This window comes from Microtus oregoni, unplaced genomic scaffold (genome assembly GCF_018167655.1).
Source record: "Microtus oregoni isolate MIOR12 unplaced genomic scaffold, Mior012 000012F_ref0000307, whole genome shotgun sequence".
Classification (NCBI taxonomy): domain Eukaryota; kingdom Metazoa; phylum Chordata; class Mammalia; order Rodentia; family Cricetidae; genus Microtus; species Microtus oregoni.
The window spans coordinates 19,229,650-19,247,323 of record NW_024543071.1 but is presented as its reverse complement, the minus strand read 5'-3'; the positions used below and the strand labels follow the sequence as shown (position 1 = coordinate 19,247,323).

The 17,674-nt window shown below is 46.2% G+C and overlaps 1 protein-coding gene across 1 annotated transcript in view; it reads right to left on the bottom strand.

The window, feature by feature from the left end:
- Positions 1 to 9,892: 9,892 nt before the first annotated feature.
- Rrp12 (ribosomal RNA processing 12 homolog) overlaps positions 9,893 to 17,674 on the bottom strand; it is a 47,905-nt gene continuing 40,123 nt past the window's right edge. Inside the window, exons 31-34 of the mRNA XM_041661245.1 lie at positions 16,588 to 16,654; positions 15,336 to 15,403; positions 14,937 to 15,019; positions 9,893 to 10,372 (exon numbers count right to left, since the gene is read on the bottom strand). Of these exons, the coding sequence (XP_041517179.1) occupies positions 10,270 to 10,372; positions 14,937 to 15,019; positions 15,336 to 15,403; positions 16,588 to 16,654 (321 nt within the window). The 3' untranslated portion in view covers positions 9,893 to 10,269. The remainder of the gene's footprint in view (positions 10,373 to 14,936; positions 15,020 to 15,335; positions 15,404 to 16,587; positions 16,655 to 17,674) is intronic.

Below are 17,674 nucleotides of genomic sequence, written 5' to 3'. Positions count from 1 at the left end.
TGATCACCAGCACCACCACACACAATGCTTTTATTTATTTATTTAATTTTTTTGTTTTTTCGAGACAGGGTTTCTCTGTGGTTTTGGAGCCTGTCCTGGAACTAGCTCTTGTAGACCAGGCTGGTCTCGAACTCACAGAGATCAGCCTGCCTCTGCCTCCTGAGTGCTGGGATTAAAGGCGTGCGCCACCACCGCCCGGCTCACAATGCTTTTAAAAATAAGGAAATTAGCTGAGATTAAATCATGAGCCACCACTGCCTGTCTACCCCACCCCTATTTTGTTAACTCCCCCCTTGTCCCCCACCCCAGACATGAGCCTCCAGACTGCTGTACCCTGCAGTTGCTGGTGGCCTACAGGATTATCCCGACTTTAAATGGTCACTGTCCTCATCCAATCTGCTACTTTCTTATTTTGAAAAATCATTGGCTGCCAGGCAGTGGTGGCGCAGGCCTTTAATCCCAGCACTCAGGAGGCAGAGGCAGGCGGATCTTTAGTTCGAGGCCAGCCTGATCTACAGAGCAATCTCTGGGATAGTCAGGGTTACAAAAAGAAATCTTGTCTGGAAAACCAAAACAGAAAAAAAGAAAAAGAAAAAGCAGATCAATGGCTGCTGTGAGGTGGATGGCATAAAAGGAGGAAGCGCTCTCCAGAAGTGATCATTACCTCTTATTGCTCCCTGTGTTGGGCACTCAACTCCAGTCTGTGATCACTCCCTCTTCATTGGTTACTGGAAAAGTAACTGCTTCACCGCTTCAAGGTGCTTATTCTTCAGTCTGAGTCATTCTTTCTCCTCTCCTTTGCCTGTAGCCACAAGACCCCAAAGTAGAAGAACTATCTACCCCTCAATCACACCCACACCCCAACATACACTCTAAGGAAAACACAGAGCCTGTGGGCAGAAGGAACTTGGAGACAGGTCACTAGTTTGCTATCCTTAGGCTTGGCTACCTGGGAAGGCTGGACACTAAACCCTTTCACCTTCAGCATGTTGGCGACTGTTGCTATTGCCCTAAGAGGCCAGGAGGCAGTTGGCATTACAGAGAGTTGTGGGCTGCCACGTGGGTGCTAGGAACCAAACATGAATCCTCTGGGAGAGAGCCAGTGTTCTGAGACATGTCTCTGCCCGTTTCTTTCTTCCTTCCTCTCTCTCTCTCTCTCTTTTACGTTTCAGATGTATTTTATGAGAGTGTTAGTTGGCTGTATGTATGTCTGTGTGCATGTGCATGCCAGGCCTTAAGTGGGTGTTGGACACCACTGACCTGGAATTATGAATGACTATGAGCCACCATGTGGGTGCTGGGACTTGAACCCAGGTCCTCTGCAAGAGCAACAAGTGCTCTAAATCTCTCCAGACCTTTTCGTTGTTCTGCCTCACCCCATCAACTTTTAAAGAAAATATTTATGTATGTATTTGGGTGTTTTGTCTGCACATCCACTGCACACCTGAAGAGGGCATCAGATCCTGTGGGACTACAGTTATAGGTGGTGTGAGCCGCCATGTGGGTGTTAGGAATTGAACCTCTGCGACATTGCTCTTAACCCCTAAGCCATCTCTCCAGCCCAACAACTCTGTGACAGCAAGGCTCTGGCCTGCACAGCTTAGTATGCTCCCACTGCCACCAAATGGGAGGGAGGAAAAGCAGGGAGCGTGAGAGAAGAAAGTGATGGGAAGAAAGACTTGCAGGCAGGTCAACCCAGTCTGCCTCCCAGAGGGTGGAGGAGAAAAGAACACTCAGTCCTGCCCTTGGCTGGCTCGCCCTGCCCTTCACCTCAGCCAAGTCAGCTCTGACCCTGCTCCACCCTCCTCACCTGAACCAGTTCTTTAATTGGTTCTTTTCCCAGAGACGCATTTGATGAGTAAAGAGGCCCCAAGGTGTCTCTAGGGAAGAACAGACAATAGTGTAGCAACCTTAGGTGGCATTTGCGATTTCACAGCCAAACTTCTTGGCACCAATATATTCTTTCCAGGGCTAAATGTAGCAGTTTGGGGGGTGTGTGTGAACTTGATCTTCCCAGGCCTGGCCACCAAGTTCTCAAGCCATGAGTCTACCCAGAATTTGGTGGTATTGGGGTAGCATTTGTGAAGGGTGGGGGTGAGGTCAACTGCTAGGTGGGAACCATAAACCACTCAGAATGCAACCGGCTAGAGGACTCAGAGCTGGAAGGTGTGTGCTGTACCAACCTGCATTGCTGATGGCCCCGCCCCAAGGACCAGGGGTGTCTGGTTGCGCGTGAAGGGCCCTACACAAAGTGCTAAGGCAGGAAACATACGTGGCCCATGTGACAGTCCATGTTGGCAGGGAATTATCTTCAGAATACTAGCTGCTGCTTGCTGACTACAGCATTGGCTTTGGGTGGGCCCCACCTCCTCGTAAGGAGCAGAACTTGCAGTTGGAATGATTCAGAGGGCGTGTTAACCTAAGAATTATTGTACAATGAGGTAATCAACATACATGCTGTTTACAATCTGCTCAGGCTGATAACCATGCTTGTCATTTTAGGAGCCTACTTGCTGCGTGGCCTCAAGTCCGGAAGCTCTGTCGTACCAATTCTGGGTAAGAGCAGGGCTTCAAAGGCTCATACAACCTGCAGAGGAGCTATGAAGATGGCACAGGTCACTCCCGGATCCATTCACACACCCATAGCCTGAGGGTGGGACTTCGCATGCGCTTTGGAATGGTGACTTTCAACCATCAGGTTTAGAGGGTACCTGTGGGTCTTCAGGGTAACATTAACGAAATCTAAAACCCGAGCTGCCCTCTGGACACCACCCTAGTGTTATCTGTCACAGGAACAGACTGTCTCCGCTGCAAAAGCCAGAAGAGCTGGGCTGAGAAATTTGATCCAAGCATGCCAAGTGTGAGGGAGCCGTAGCTAATTAAATCTCAAACCCTTTGTGGTGGGCCAGGAACAGACTCAGTCTGGTTGAGAGTGATCTTTTCTGCTTGTTCTCAGAGGTGTGGGCCCCAGCAGGCTACAGGTGGGGGTGGGGGAATGGACCACAATCTGCAGGTGTGTCCCACCACGAGGACACTATCAATGTATCATTCAGAGGGTCCTCTGTCTCCCTGTTTCATAGTTGCTTTAAGCTCTGATTTTGACTTAATGCAAAGCAGAGTATGTTCTGGCCAATCACTGTATTTTGAGTTACGTCTCTCATTACAAATTAATAATTACACTTTGACTAGACTTGCTCCTGAGCCCAAGGTTTTCTTTTGAACCTGTTTAGTTCTGATTTGAGACTTGCAGAGCTGACCTCATAACCCAGCTCTGGTATGAGAGCTACTCTTTTTTTTTTTTTTGCAGGGGGAGAGACTGGACCCACTAAGTATCCTATGCTTACTTCAAATTCACAGAAATCAGCTTGCCTCTGCCTCCATGATGGGATTAAAGGCATGTGCCACCATGTTCAACCTACATAGATGTCTTAGTGAGTGTTCTATTGCTGTGGAGAGGCACCAAAAACCACAAAGCAACACTTGTTATTCTGCTTTTCGAGACAAGGTTTCTCTGTGTAACAGCTCTGGCTGTCTTGGAACTCACTTTGTAGACTAGGCTAGCCTTGAACTCACAGAGATCGGCCTGCCTCTGCCCTCCCGGGTACTAGGATTAAAGGCATGCACCACCACTGCCAGGCCTCCAGCAACTTTTTTTTTTAATTTATTTTTATTTTATGTACATTGGTTTTTGGTCTGCATGAATATTTGTGTGAGGGCATCAAATCTCCTGGAACTAGAGTTACAAACAGTTGTGAGCTGCCATGTGGGTACCAGGAATTGAACCCAGGTCCTCTGGAAGAGCAGCCAGAACTCTTAACCACTGAGCCATCTCTCTAACCCTAAATAATTTTCCCCCCCAGAGACAGTATTTCTCTATGTAGCTTTGGAGCCTGTCCTGTAACTCACCTCATACAGAGATCCTCCTGCCTCTGCCTCCCATGTACTGGGATTAAAGGTGTGCCCCCTACAGCAACTCTTATAAAAGAAAGCATTTAATTGGGGCTTGCTTACAATTTCGAGGTCTTGTCCATTATTGTCCTGATAAAGAGCATGGTGGCACACAGGCAGACATGGTGCTGGATAAGTCGAGAGTTCTACATCCAGATCCACAGGCAGAAGGGAGAGACACCGGGCCTGGCATGAGTTTTTGAAACCTCAAAGCCCACCTTCAGTGACACACTTCCTCCAACAAGGTCACACCTCCTAATCCTTTCAAATGTGTTACTCCCTAAACATTCAAATATATGACCCTACGGGGCCATTCTTACCCCAACCACCACGCTATATATTCTCCACGACTTCACTGGTGACTGACCACTGATGATGCAAACCTGCTCTAGAGAGTTGGGGGGATGTAGTTCAGTTGACAGAGTTTGTCTAGCATGCATAAAACCCTGGGTCAATCCCTAGCACCACAAAACCAGTTCTGGTGGGGCATAGCAATAATCCCAGGCAAGAGGATTAGAGGTCCCAGGCCATCCTTAAGTATGCATCAAATGCAAGGCCAGCCTGGGCTACATAAGACCCAGTAGAAGAGAACCAAAACAGAACCCACTGCTGGGGTATGGTGATGGACACAGGAAACAAACAGGATTCCCAGTTCAAGGACAGCCTGGGCCACATATTCCAGGCTAGCCAGTACTACACAGTAAGAAAAGGGAGCTGGATATATGGCAGAGGCTAAGAGTACTTGTTGTTGGAGAGGAGCCACCGAGCATTTCCGTGGCAATCATAGGGAGAGGTGGGAGGAACCAAACTTCTGCTGTGCAGTCACGGCCTTCAATAACTTGCTGTCAGCTAACAGCTTGGTAAGTGTTTCTAATGACAGTAGCTACATTAAGCATAATTTCAGGAAATGGCAAACCAGCTTACATTGTCCCAAATCAGGGTTATTTTCTGGAGTACAGTCATCTATCCGATCATAATAATGTATATCAAAAATAGAACAAAGAGTATTCATCATGTCATTTTCTAAATATTACGCACAATCTAGCATCCAGTGGTGGCTTTAAATTCCTGCATAAGCAAAGAGCCGCGTACTTAAGGGCTCCAAAAGCCTTTATAAATAAACTAAGCTTCGTCCACTGGGCAGATGTTCTAAACTGTGTCACTGAAATAATCTGAAATACTTACTCAGGTCAGGTAAAAACTTTGTTAAATAGTCAAATGTAAATGTATAAAATGTACTTATATTTAAAAATGGTTCCATTGGAGCTAAAGCTTCTGACCTCCATGCGAACCAGGCACATACATACATGCAGGCAGAATACTCATATACGTAAATCTTAAAAATAAAAATGGAATAATTTAAAAAGAAACAAAAACTTGTTTCTTAGCTGGAAGTAGTGCTTTGCCTACAACCCAGGATTCAGGAGGCTTGAGGCAGGAGGACTGAGTTTGAGGCTGGCTTAGGTTGCTGTGGGATAATCCTTCCGTCTCATTGGTTAATAATAAAGCTGTTTGGCCTATATATAGCAAGGCAGAATAAGGCTAGGTGGGAAGGCCAAACTGAGGATGCAGATGAATGGCAGAGTTGGGAGAGACAACAGCGAGCTGCCAAAGCAAGATGCTGGAGGACAGGTAAAGCCATGAGCCACATGGCAACACAGAGATTCACAGAAATGGGTTCATTTAAATGTAAGAACTAGTAAATAATAAGCCTGAGCTATTGATCAAGTGTTTTATAGTTAATATAAGCTTTTGTGTGTTTATTTGTGACTTGGTGGGCAGGACAGGAAATATGGTGGCCCAACATGGGGCACATACATCCACTTAAAGCCTGAGAAAGCATTAAAAAAAAGGGGAGGGGTTTCTAGAACACAGAAATAGCTTCCTAGTTGTTTCTCATGCAGGTCATGGTACAGAGATGTGTTGTTACTTGGCAGCTGCTGGGTGGCAGGTTTAAGGTGTTTTTGCTCATGCAGACAGAGAAGGTTATAGATATACAGTAAGGACAGATTCAGATGAAAAAAACCTCTAAATAGGTTACGTGTTTAAGAATATATATAGGCTTGGGAGAAAGAAGAGGAAGAGTTATACAGTCTTAGATTAAAAATACAATTTTAAAATAAAGTCCTTAAAATAGAGCAATAAAAAATTATAAGCCATGTAAAGATGGAAAATACACAGAGTCTGGATTCTATTTCATTGTTGTCTTCAGTTTTTTGACTGTTAATGAGCAAATAGTAACTACTAATAAACATTTAATTATAAAAGCTACTAAACTAAACCAACCTACATATTTTAAAAATACCTTGACTTCAAAATTTAAGTCAAAAGCTATGTTACTTTGGGGAGAGGTTATGTTTTTATTTCCATGGGAAATGAGGCTATGGAATCATTCCAGATTAAAAAAAAAATCAGGTTTGATCGAGGAAGACCCCTCCCGAAAATCCTGACTACAGACATGGGAAAATAAACCTAAAGACACACGTCATATGTTTTACCTGCTCAAACAAAACATTATCTTTGGCTGACTGTATACAATGCACAGTTTATATTTCTATTAATACAGATTATGTATGTTACCTTAAAAGTTTATGTCTTTTCAGAATAAGGGGACCTGACACCAATAAAAACGGCCCAGATGATCCAACATCCAAAACAGCTTCAAGGCTACTGACTGAGATGATCCAGTCTCACAGAATACTCCAGCCAAGACTTAATGATTACCTTGATTTTCTCAGGGCCCTCAAAGATTACCAGCGCCCACTAAATAACATGAAGCAGTCTAGAAAACCATGCCCACATTCCCAAAGTGCTGGTTATAAATGTTTGTTTTCATTTAAGGGGATTGGTTACAAATTGTTATTGGTCATAGTCAAAAAAAGACTAAACGAAAAATTTAAATTCAGAGATCTCTTTCTAAGAGAAGAGGCCAGATGTGGTTGTTCACACCTGTAACACCTTTTAAGCACTTGGGAGACAGAGGCAGGAAGATCTCTGTGAATTGAAGGACACTGTGCCAGGGTTACACAAAGTGTATAAGTTACATTCTTTTCTCAAACAAAAAATAACAATGACAACAAAATGCAAAACAAAGTGTTAGGGATGGGGATATAGCTGTGGTGTAGGAGGGTCTTCTTTCTATGTGCTTCTTTCATTGGTTAAATAAAGAGACTACCTTGGCCTTTTGATAGGACAGCAGCTTAGATAGAGGGAGTAGACAGAACAGAATGCTGGGAGAAAGGAGGCAGAGACAGAGAGCCACCTGTCATGAAGCTGCCAGGTCAGACACACTGAATCTTTCCCGGTAAACCACGGCCTCATGGTGACATACAGATTATCAGTAATCGGTTGAATCAAGATGTGAGAGTTAGCCAATAAGAGGCTAGAACTAATGGGCCAGGCAGTGTTTAAATGAATACAGTTTCTGTGTAATTATTTCGGGGGTTAAGCTAGCTGGACAGCCAGGAGCCACTCCTTCTACAATAGCTGACCGGCAGAGCGCTAGCCTACCTATCGCTAGCCTACCGTGCACAGTCCATTTGTTCCCCAGAACTATATAAAAAGCACTCTACCTCCATCAAAAGTGGCCCGAGTGCAGTATGAACTATGAAAACTAGGAATGAAGTACATGTGGGTTACATGAGAATCTGGTGAAATATTCTAGCTCCTGCTTTCACCTGGTTTTTCCAAACTTTGGTGAATCTTCCCTTTGTAGTGAAATACAAAATATATTTTAATTTGGATTACTCTCTGAAGAAACAGACCAAGAAAAACAATGGGGAAAGGGCTCAGGACCCACGAGAGTGGCTACTAGAATATCAGAAACAGTTTCTCAGGCTGCAGACTGGAACAAGGCGTGAAGCTAGTGAGAACAGCTTCTGCAGGCACTGAACCAGGACACTCACTACCAAGCCTCGGCCACAATCCTGAGAAAATCGGGGGGGGGGGGAAGGAGGGGGAACCTGACTCTTCCTCATCCAGACGGCTCAGTCAGTCACTTGATTAGACGTGAGGCCCAATGTGCAGGCACAACAGCTGCAGGAAGAGCTGCCTTTTTGGTAGTATGTGATAAGATGGGTATGAATTTTTCTTCAGTTTCTGTGACTGAATGGAAGAAGGATCAGAAGAGAGAACCGGAAACGACTCAGATTCCCACGTCACGAGAAGCTAACAAGCTCAGTTGTAAATGTGGATCTTGGAGGAAGCTTGCAACTTTTCCACTGGCCCTGTGATGGAATGGATCCCGTGTGGGGGCTATGCTGCTGTGGTCCTGATGCGCATGCCCCCTGTGGAAATAAAACAGCACAGCCTTCTCCAACATCTCTCAGGCACCTGAGGCAAGATTAATGCCTGCCTGGGGACTGGGAGGGGGTGGTGGTGGTGGGGAGCCAAACCTGAACTCTACCGCCAAGAACAGAGCTCAGCACTTCATTATTACCAGCCTTCCCGGGCCACCTTCCCCACCCTCCTTGAAAGGAAGAGAGCTTCTTGGAAGACATGCTATAATAAGCAGGCTGGCTTCAGCCTTCTTTGTAAAGACATCAATACCGAGTGATTGGCTCAGACCCATCCCTCCTTTACACGAGGCTTCCTAATGCATGTGGTTCCATTTCCTGGGAGAGGAGGGGCCAGGAAAGGCCTGGGCTGAGACTAATGTGATACTGAGTGGTGATAATGGGGATCATGATTGAGAACCTTTGTAAATCCTTAATAAATCTTTTGGCTCCCTTTCTAGCTTGATATCCCATTCTAGATTTGTAAGCAAGACATGTAAACAGTGCCACCTCTTGGCAAACTATGGCTCCCAAGGTCATGGGTGGAAATGCTCTAGCTTGGCAAACACTAGATCCAGAAATCTGGGAGAATGAAAGGAACAGTGTTAAGACAGGCTACCAAAAATTGTACTAGAAGCATCATTAGTGCTAAAAACCAAACCAGAAATTACTTAAGAAGGTGCATGTTGTAGCTGGGTAGTGGTGAGGCACAACTTTAATCCAAACACTCGGGAGAGTTCAAGGCCAGTCTGGTCTAGGGTAGCCAGGGCTACACAGAGAAATTCAGGGAGGTGGAAGCAGTGCAGAGGGAAAGAATGTGTATGTTGGTGAAAAAGAAAAAAGAAAAGAAAAGATATGAGCCAGAGTCTGCCTCAGGACAAGGTAGACTCTATAAGCTAGGGTATGAAGATAGCCTAGGGCCCTCTGCTTCTGGCTACCTACTGGGAAACACACCCAAAACAAATTCTGGCCTGATGGGTCATGTGACCTTAGCAGCACTTAGAAGGCCCAGTGGGAATCATACTGCACAACTAGATCTAGGAGAAAGAATAAGCGGAAGATAGGTGTGCTGGTTAGATTTCTGTCTACTTGACACAGCTAGAGTCATCTGCAGGAGGAGGGAACCTCAAGTAAGAAGACGTTTCCATCAGAACAGCCTGCATTCTGTGGAGGCATTTTCTCAATTATTGACTGATATGGGAAAATACACCCACATCAGGCCCAGCCCTGGGCCACCCCTGGGCAAGATATTTCTGGAAGGTATAAGAAAAAAAGCTGAGAAAACAAGCAAGCAGCATTCCTCTGTTTTCTGCTTTTGGTTCCTGGCTTTTTGTTCCCTCAATAACTGTTGAAGCCAGCAAGGGCTCAGTAACTCTGTTGAATCGATGGATAGAGATGCTGATACAGGCTTAGAAATAGGGGCAGCTGAAGATGCTGTCAGCCATTGCCTCCTGTTCTAGGTCCCGGGTGCTCGGCCCTGTGATCCAGAGACCAGCCATGGGGCATTCACTACCCCTTCTAAGTCCTTATGCCACTTTTTGGCTGCAGGAAGCCCTGCTGACACATGTGGACACTGGGTCAGACAGCTGGGAGTTGGACAGGAAGGGGTCAAGTCACCACTCCGTACGGCCAGGGGTCAGGTGCTGTTCTTATCCCTGGAGGGGCAGAGATGACACTGTTCTCAGGGCTGATGTGTGGCCAAGCACATTTATTCTATGTCTGGTTACAGAAGATCTTACACAGGTGGAGTGTGGCCACCACTCTGCGGACCTCAAGGCCACTTTGGGCAGAAAGCAGAGCATCTCCCCGGGGCTTCTCAGAGGTAGCAATGTCACATGGTTCCATCCCCCAGACTGGAGAATGTTTCTAAGGACATTTGGACTTTCCAAAATCCTATACATCTCTCTAGGAATGGAGTCCTGGTTCCAGTGAGTCCTTCTCTGTTCAGGTTTTGCAAGGCTCACACCTGGAGTTGGTGTTAAACAGCAGAGGGGCTGGAAAGGGGCCGTGGACTGTGGAAAACAGCAGCTCCACTCCTGCCAAGGATTCAGGACCGACGATCCTTTCTGCGAAGTTTGTGTCCCACCTGGGATCCCCGCTGGGCAGCTTTCACCAGACCTTTAAACTGTCCCTGTAGCTTCACCTTTTTCCTGCAAGAAAGAACAAAAGGGCTATATCTTACCGAGCACAGGCAGCTCTCTCTTCCTACAGTGGTGATGTGTGGTGGTGCATGCCTGTAATCTCAGCTCTTGGAAGGCTGAGGATGGCAAGTTCAATGAGAATAGGAAACCTGGTCTCAATAGAAAAACAAGATCAAATGATGGTCACCCCTGGCAGAGGAAGAGTGACATAGGCAGACAGTGTATGCCCTGACCTGGCTGCTGCACAGACCCCTGATTTGAGGCCTCTCCCCCATTCTTCCACTAATGAACTTAGATGAGGTCAAGCAGCCTCCCCTCATCTGTAGATGTCCCCCTGTAAGCTCCATTTGGAACCCATTTCCCCAGGAATGGAACATTTGCAAGAACTCCCACACACCGCATATGTTCCCCACACCTACACCAAAAACCCCATTTAATGACCAAAGTGAAGTAACTAATTTTCCAAGAAGACCAGAAAAGCAAAATATGAAAAACTACTAAAGATAGTGACTATATAGAACACATATATTCCAGAATCTCCATGTGACCCAAGATCATGATTTATTTTATTTTTAAGAGAGATGGATGGAGAGATAGCTCAGGTTAAGAGCACTGCCTGTTCTTCCAGAGGTCCAGAGTTCAATTCCCAACAACCACATGGCTCATAATCATCTATAATGGGATCTGGTGCCCTCTTCTGGTGTGCAGGCATACATACAGACAGAACACTGTATACATAATTAAATAAATCTTTAAAAAAAGAAGAGAAAATGTAAATTTTTTTAAAAGATTTTATTTATTATGTATACAACATTCTGCCTCCATGTATGCCTGAATGCCTGAAGAGTACACCAGATCTCATTACAGATGGTTGTGAGCCACCATGTGGTTGCTGGGAATTGAACTCAGGACCTCTGGAAGAGCAGCCTGGGCTCTTAACCACTGAGCCATCTCTCCAGCCCCCGAGAAAATGTAAATTTAAGGAAAAATGAGAAACTCATAAGAAGGACAAGAGCACCAAAGGAGGAATATCTGATGAGCTCTTAGGTTTTATTTTTTAGATTAATTATTTTATGTGCTGAGTGTTTTGCTTGCATGTGTGTACATATACCACATGTGTGCTTAGTGCCTGCAGAGGCCAGAAGGCAAGAGATTTCCTAGAACTGGAGTTTCAAATGATTGTGAGCTGCCATGTGGGTGCTGGGAATTGAATCTGAGTCCTCTACAAGAGCAAGTGTTCCTAAGCAATAAGCCAAATATTCCATCCCCATGAGTTCAAGCAAGGCATAGCAGCTCACTCCTGTAACCTTAGCACTTGGGAGTCTAATTCAGTAAGATCAAGAATTCAGGGTCAGGGGGCTACAGAGGTGGCTCAAGGACTCAGAGTACAGAGGAAATTGAGAAAACTGAAATTTATGCTTTGGTGATGCTGAAGCATGCATGGGCAGCCCGTATATGGTGGTGGTTAAGTTGAACTTGTCCATATACTGGGTTTCATGGTCTAAGTTGATGAGGATGACTGAGCAGGTCTCTTCCTCAAGAGGGCACCAGATCTCACTAAAGATGGTTGTGAGCCACCATGTGGTTGCTGGGAATTGAACTCAGGACCTTTGAAAGAGCAGGAAGTGCTCTTAACCACTGAGTCATCTCTCCAGCAATTCAGTTCTTATAGAGGACCCAGATTCAGTTCCCAACATATACCTTTAGTGGCTCACAACTACCTGTAACTCTAGCTCAAGGGTACCTAACCCCTCTTCTGGTTTCCCCGGCAACTGCACTCATGTGCACATAAACACATAAAATTAAAAATAAACCTTTTTTTCCCCCTTCAAGACAGGGTTTTTGTGTAGCCTTGGCTGTCCTAAGACTTGCTCTATAGACCAGCCTAGCCTCAAACTCAAGAGATTTGCCTGTTTCTGCCTCCTGAGTGCTAGGATTAAAGGTGTGTGCTACCAGTGCCCAGTCAATAAATCTTAAAAAAAAAAAAAAGCAAGTTCAAGGCCAGTATTGTGGAATATTAGTTTAAGATGTGTTGCATTCGTTTACACTGTAGACTATTTGTTTAACGATGCAGAGATGTGTTTCATGCTGCATTTCTTTAACTCTGTAAAGCTGTGTTACTTTGCCTGCCTAAAACAGCTGATTGGTCTAATAAAGAGAGCAAACATGCCAATAGCTAGGCAGGAGGAGAAACAGGCAGGGCTGGCAGGCAGAGGGAATAAACAGAAGTGGAAAAGGAGGAGAAAGACCACCAGGGGCCAGCCATCCACTCACACAATCAGGCATGGAATAAGAGGAAAAGGAAAAAATATAGAATAGAGAAAGGTAAGAGCCCAGAGGGAAAAGGTAGACGAGAAAGAAAAGCTGGCTAGAGTTAGGCAGTGGTGGTGTATGCCTTTAATCCCAGCGAATCTCTGTGAGTTCGAGGCCAGCCTGGTCTATATAGCGAGTTCCAGGACAGACAGGGCTACACAGAGGAAACCCTGTCTCAAAACAAAAGAAAAAAAAAAAAAAAAAGAATAAGTCTCTGAGTATTCATTTGGGGGCTGGGTGGTAGCCCCCCAAAGAGTTTTAAAAAAAATTAAAAAACAAAACAAAAAAAACAAAAACAAAACCCACTACATTTTGGCACCACTATGGGATGCCAAATAGTGTTTTGCATTCAATACAATGGTTACACCTTAAGCAACTGCTGTCCCAAGCAGCAATTGCAATTCCACAGCAGCAGCAGCAGCAGCAGCCACTGCATGGGCTGCAGCCAGGCAGAATCTCCTCAGGCACTAGCTCAATCACGGCCACTAAAGAAAATTTTACCCAAATCTCTATCCTTCTATAGAACTCAGAATTCAAAGGTTGAGGCGAAATTCTGCTAGCTCATAGAGGCTGAATAACAAGCAGCTAACCTTTTCTCCTTGCCTGCATCTCCTGAAAAAGGGGTGTACTTCTGCTCACTACACTTAATTAGGGGTGTCCTGCTCGCTACACTTAATTCCCCCACCACTTCAGCTATTTGCTGAATCAGATTCCTGACCCCGGGTTAGTTTTGTTTAATCAAATGTAACGCATCTTTACATCAATAACAAAAGCAGCAGAAACAAGTGTAACACGCCATTACACAGTTAAAATATTCCAGCCCAGCCTCAGCTAGATGGTGAGATTGAGGCCAAGAAGAGCAACGTGAGGCGGGCGCTCACGTGTTCTCTCTCTCTCTCTCTCTCTCTCTCTCTCTCTCTCTCTCACGTTCTCTCTCTCTCTCATGTTCTCTCTCTCTCTCACGTTCTCTCTCTCACACGTTCTCTCTCTCTCACACGTTCTCTCACTCTCTCTCTCTCTCTCTCTCTCTCACACACACACACACACACACACACACACACATACACACACACAGGAGTTCAAGTTACCAATACTGAGATAAAAAATTGAACTGGGCAGTGGTATGCACTGGGGAAGCAGAGGCAGGCAGATCTCTAGGTTTGATGACAGCCTGGTCTTAATCACCTTCCAGGACCGCCAGGGTTACATAGAGAGAGAATAAGAAACCCTGTCTCCAAAACTTCCAATAAATAAATAAATATAAATAAAATAAAAATAAGGGGGTTTGCCCAATGACTGAGGTGTCATCTCAGTTTAATTCCTAGAACCCACATGGTGGGAAGAGGGAACTCACTCACTAAGTTGTCTTTCACATACACACACAAAATAATGAATATTAAAATAAAAACAGGAGGGCTGGAGAGATGGCTCAGTGGTTAAGAGCATCGCCTGCTCTTCCAAAGGTCCTGAGTTCAATTCCCAGCAACCACATGGTGGCTCACAACCATCTATAATGATGTCTGGTGCCCTCTTCTGGCCTCCAGGTACACATGCAGACAAAATATTGTATACATAATAAATTTAAAAAATAAAAAAATAAAATAAAAAAATAAAAATAAAAACAGGTGATGGAGGAAGGTCATTGGTTAAGTAATAAACTGCTTGGCCCTCATAGGTTAAAACATAGGTGGGTGGAGCAAACAGAACAAAATGCTGGGAGGAAGAGGAAGTGAGCTCAGAGACGCCATGCTCCGCTCTCCCGGGCAGATGTGAGATGCGATAGCTCTGCTCTCTGGGGCACAAGCGATGAAGCTCCAACCCAGGATGGACGTAGGCTAGAATCTTCCCGGTAAGCACACCTAGCGGTGCTACATAGATGATTAGAAGTGGGCTAAATTAATATGTGAGAGTTAGCCTAGAAGAGGCTAGATAGAAATGGGCCAAGCAGTGTTTAAATGAATACAGTTTGTGTGTTGTTATTTCGGGCATAAGCTAGCAGGTGGCCGGGGTGCTGGGGACGCAGCCCCGCCGCTCCTATTACAACAAACAGGGCCAAGTACTATTTGGTAGGTAAAGTATTTACTGCACAAGATGGGATCTCCAGCACCCATAGTAAGGCATACACCTGCAGTCTCAGGGAACGCTGGGCACTTGACAGCTTGTCAGTTTGAGTCTTGAGCTCCAGGCCCAGTGATAAGAACTGCCTCAACAAAGGGTAAGGTAGAGAGGCACGGGCACTCACACACACACATCACCTTACCTGCGGTTGAGCTTGCTTCTGTTGAGTGGGATGTATGCATAGGGATCAAGTCGGCCCTTCTTCTTCACATCACCCTTTCCTTTCTGTTCACCAGAGAAACAGTAAAAGCAAAAACAAACAAAAAGCAAAAGCCCAGAGTCAGAGTCAGTCAAAGTGTGGGGTCCCTTCCCTGTCCCTGACATAACTAGCCTAGTTCTCTCCTTTTCATCTTCTCCTTCAGATGATATCAACAGGCTTCTCTGGTTCTGAAAGGCCATTTGACAAGGCCCCAACTTCAAACGCCACATGCCCTAAGAGCCCCTTTTCTTTTCTGACCAGGATGATGATGGGCAGGATCTTCCTTGCCCCTTCATTCTTCTCCTGGTACCAGGAGGCCCACACTCTACCTGCAGCTCTCACCTTGGCCTTGTATTCGGCTCCAGGTGTAGCCCTCTTGGCCACAGGGCGATGGATGCCAGAGCCTCCAGCTGTAGAGAAGCACAAAGATCACAAGTGAGGCAGAGTGAGAGTGGCCAGCTCTGGGAGGCAGGAGGTACCCCTTTCAAAGGGCCTCTGGGAAGATGATGGACAAAAGACCATGAACTTGGTTCCATATCCTGGCAAGCAATGACCAAAGTGCTCCCTTGAAGAGATACCGCCCAGCGACTCCTGGAAACACATATGCTCTGTACTGATCCAAATGACCCTTATTCTCCAAAGTTACACAGGATCTACCTGCAAAACTCCTAACCCCTACCTGCAGACAGGACATTTTCCACGCTCCACCCTGTTCTGGCTCTGGTACCTAAACAACTATTTATCCCACTGTGCAGGTGAGAACTAGAGATAACGGAGGTAAGGAAACTATTTATCCCACTGTGCCGGTGAGAACTAGAGATAACGGAGGTAAGGAAACTATTTATCCCACTGTGCAGGTGAGAACTAGAGATAACGGAGGTAAGGAAACTTGCCCAGGGACACCTTCTAGCCTGGACTTCAAGTCATAGGTGGAATCCTCCAATGCATCCTAGAAAACCCCTCCAAGAAACTGGAACTCAAGCACTGTGACAGAGCAAGGTCACACAGCTAAAGAACAGCTGGCAAGTTGTCCCCAGCCCAGGCTTCTTGTCCCATGGATTACAAAGTTTTTTGCCCACAATATCATCTTAGCGCATGAGGGAGCCAGGCTCTGGACGCAGAAGTCATAGGCCGTGCAGCAGGATTAGGATGACACGGGGCTACAGGAATGAGAGACTGTCTCCATAGCTCTGGATCTCTAGATGCGCCGCGAGCTTTACGACAGAAACCGGGTTAGAGCCTCGTGGTGCACCTCAGGAAGCAGAGGGGCCACCCTACTAGAGAGGAACCCTTTGACCAGGGTTCTAATCTTGGAGCATACAAGAGAGGCTATCACTTCACAAGCCTCATGGAAGGATGGATGGGTGGGGAGGAGCTAAACTAAGAAGCTTGCCACAAGAGCTAGACTTACCATGAACAAACCCAACCCTTAGGTTCTCTCAGGCCTGCAGCTGCTTGTCCCCTAGCCTAGTCCTGAGTAGTGTCTGTGTAGTTGTCAAGTGAGTGCAACTTCATGACTCTGCTCCCTCTCCGCACCTCCCCAGCCTGATGCGGGTGAAGGAAAACTGTCCCACAAAAAGAAAGGCTACCTCACCTTGGTACCGAGGCGGGATCTCCAGCTCATCCTCCTCAGCCTCCCTCTGCCGCTTAAGCTTCTTTTTCTGTAGAAAGGGGCACAATCGGGGAGTCAGCCAGCAAAGGGTGTCCCTCTGTCCTTTAGACACACTACTAACGAGGACAGGAACAGGAGCAGCGACCTGCCCTGATGACAAAGCCAAGCTCTCATCCCCAGTTGCACAGGAAGTGCGTGCCTACAAAGGGAGTGGTTATTCCCATCACACAACTGGGGGGAATCACACCTACATCCTGACAACCGACTTTCCATCTTCACACTGAGTTCTCACCCTGGAGCTAGAAAAGAAAGCTGGAAATCTGCTGTCAGGCAAGCAAGGTTCCATACCTCCCTGGAGAGAAAGCTCTGATTATTTCTTTCCCTCTCTACTCCCCAGGTAGGTGGGGGATCCTGAACCAAGCTATTCATTACAGTCCCTTGATGGACAGCGGGTGCACAGAAGTTATAGGTCAACGGGACACATGGAATCATCCAATTATGACACAGCGCGTGCTAATAAGCACCTACTGTATGCCTGGAGCCAGTATTAGGGATGCACTGGAGGAAAGAGGACTTGCTACAGGGCAGCCCACAGGGATATTTGGGATTAGACTCTAGCAACCAAATAAGTACACTATACATTGGGTAGGGGTGTGGGCGGGTCAGTTAGGGGTGACCTCGTTCCCAAAGTTCACTCCTATCCTGTAGTTTGTGACAGAAGCCTGGGAGCCTTGTGAATCAGGTGAGCTGAGGGCCAGGGGTGCCAGGCCAAGTGATCGGCTGAACGTGTGTGCAGGAATGAGGATGCCAGAGCCACTGTGTAGCACAGAACTATGGATATCCAGTGAATACCAGAGATGCACACACAGGCTCTGCTGCACAACACAGGGTGATGGCTGAGCTTTATCCTCGTTCTACTGGTGCACAGCCAAGGCTAGCCCACTAACTGGCCTTCTACTGAGGATGCCTTACCCTAGCATCTCATGCTCCTAGAACCACACACACAAAAGGACTCAGCAGCTGTCAAACAAACTGGTGGCAGGGGCTGACTTGCCAGGAGCCAGTCACT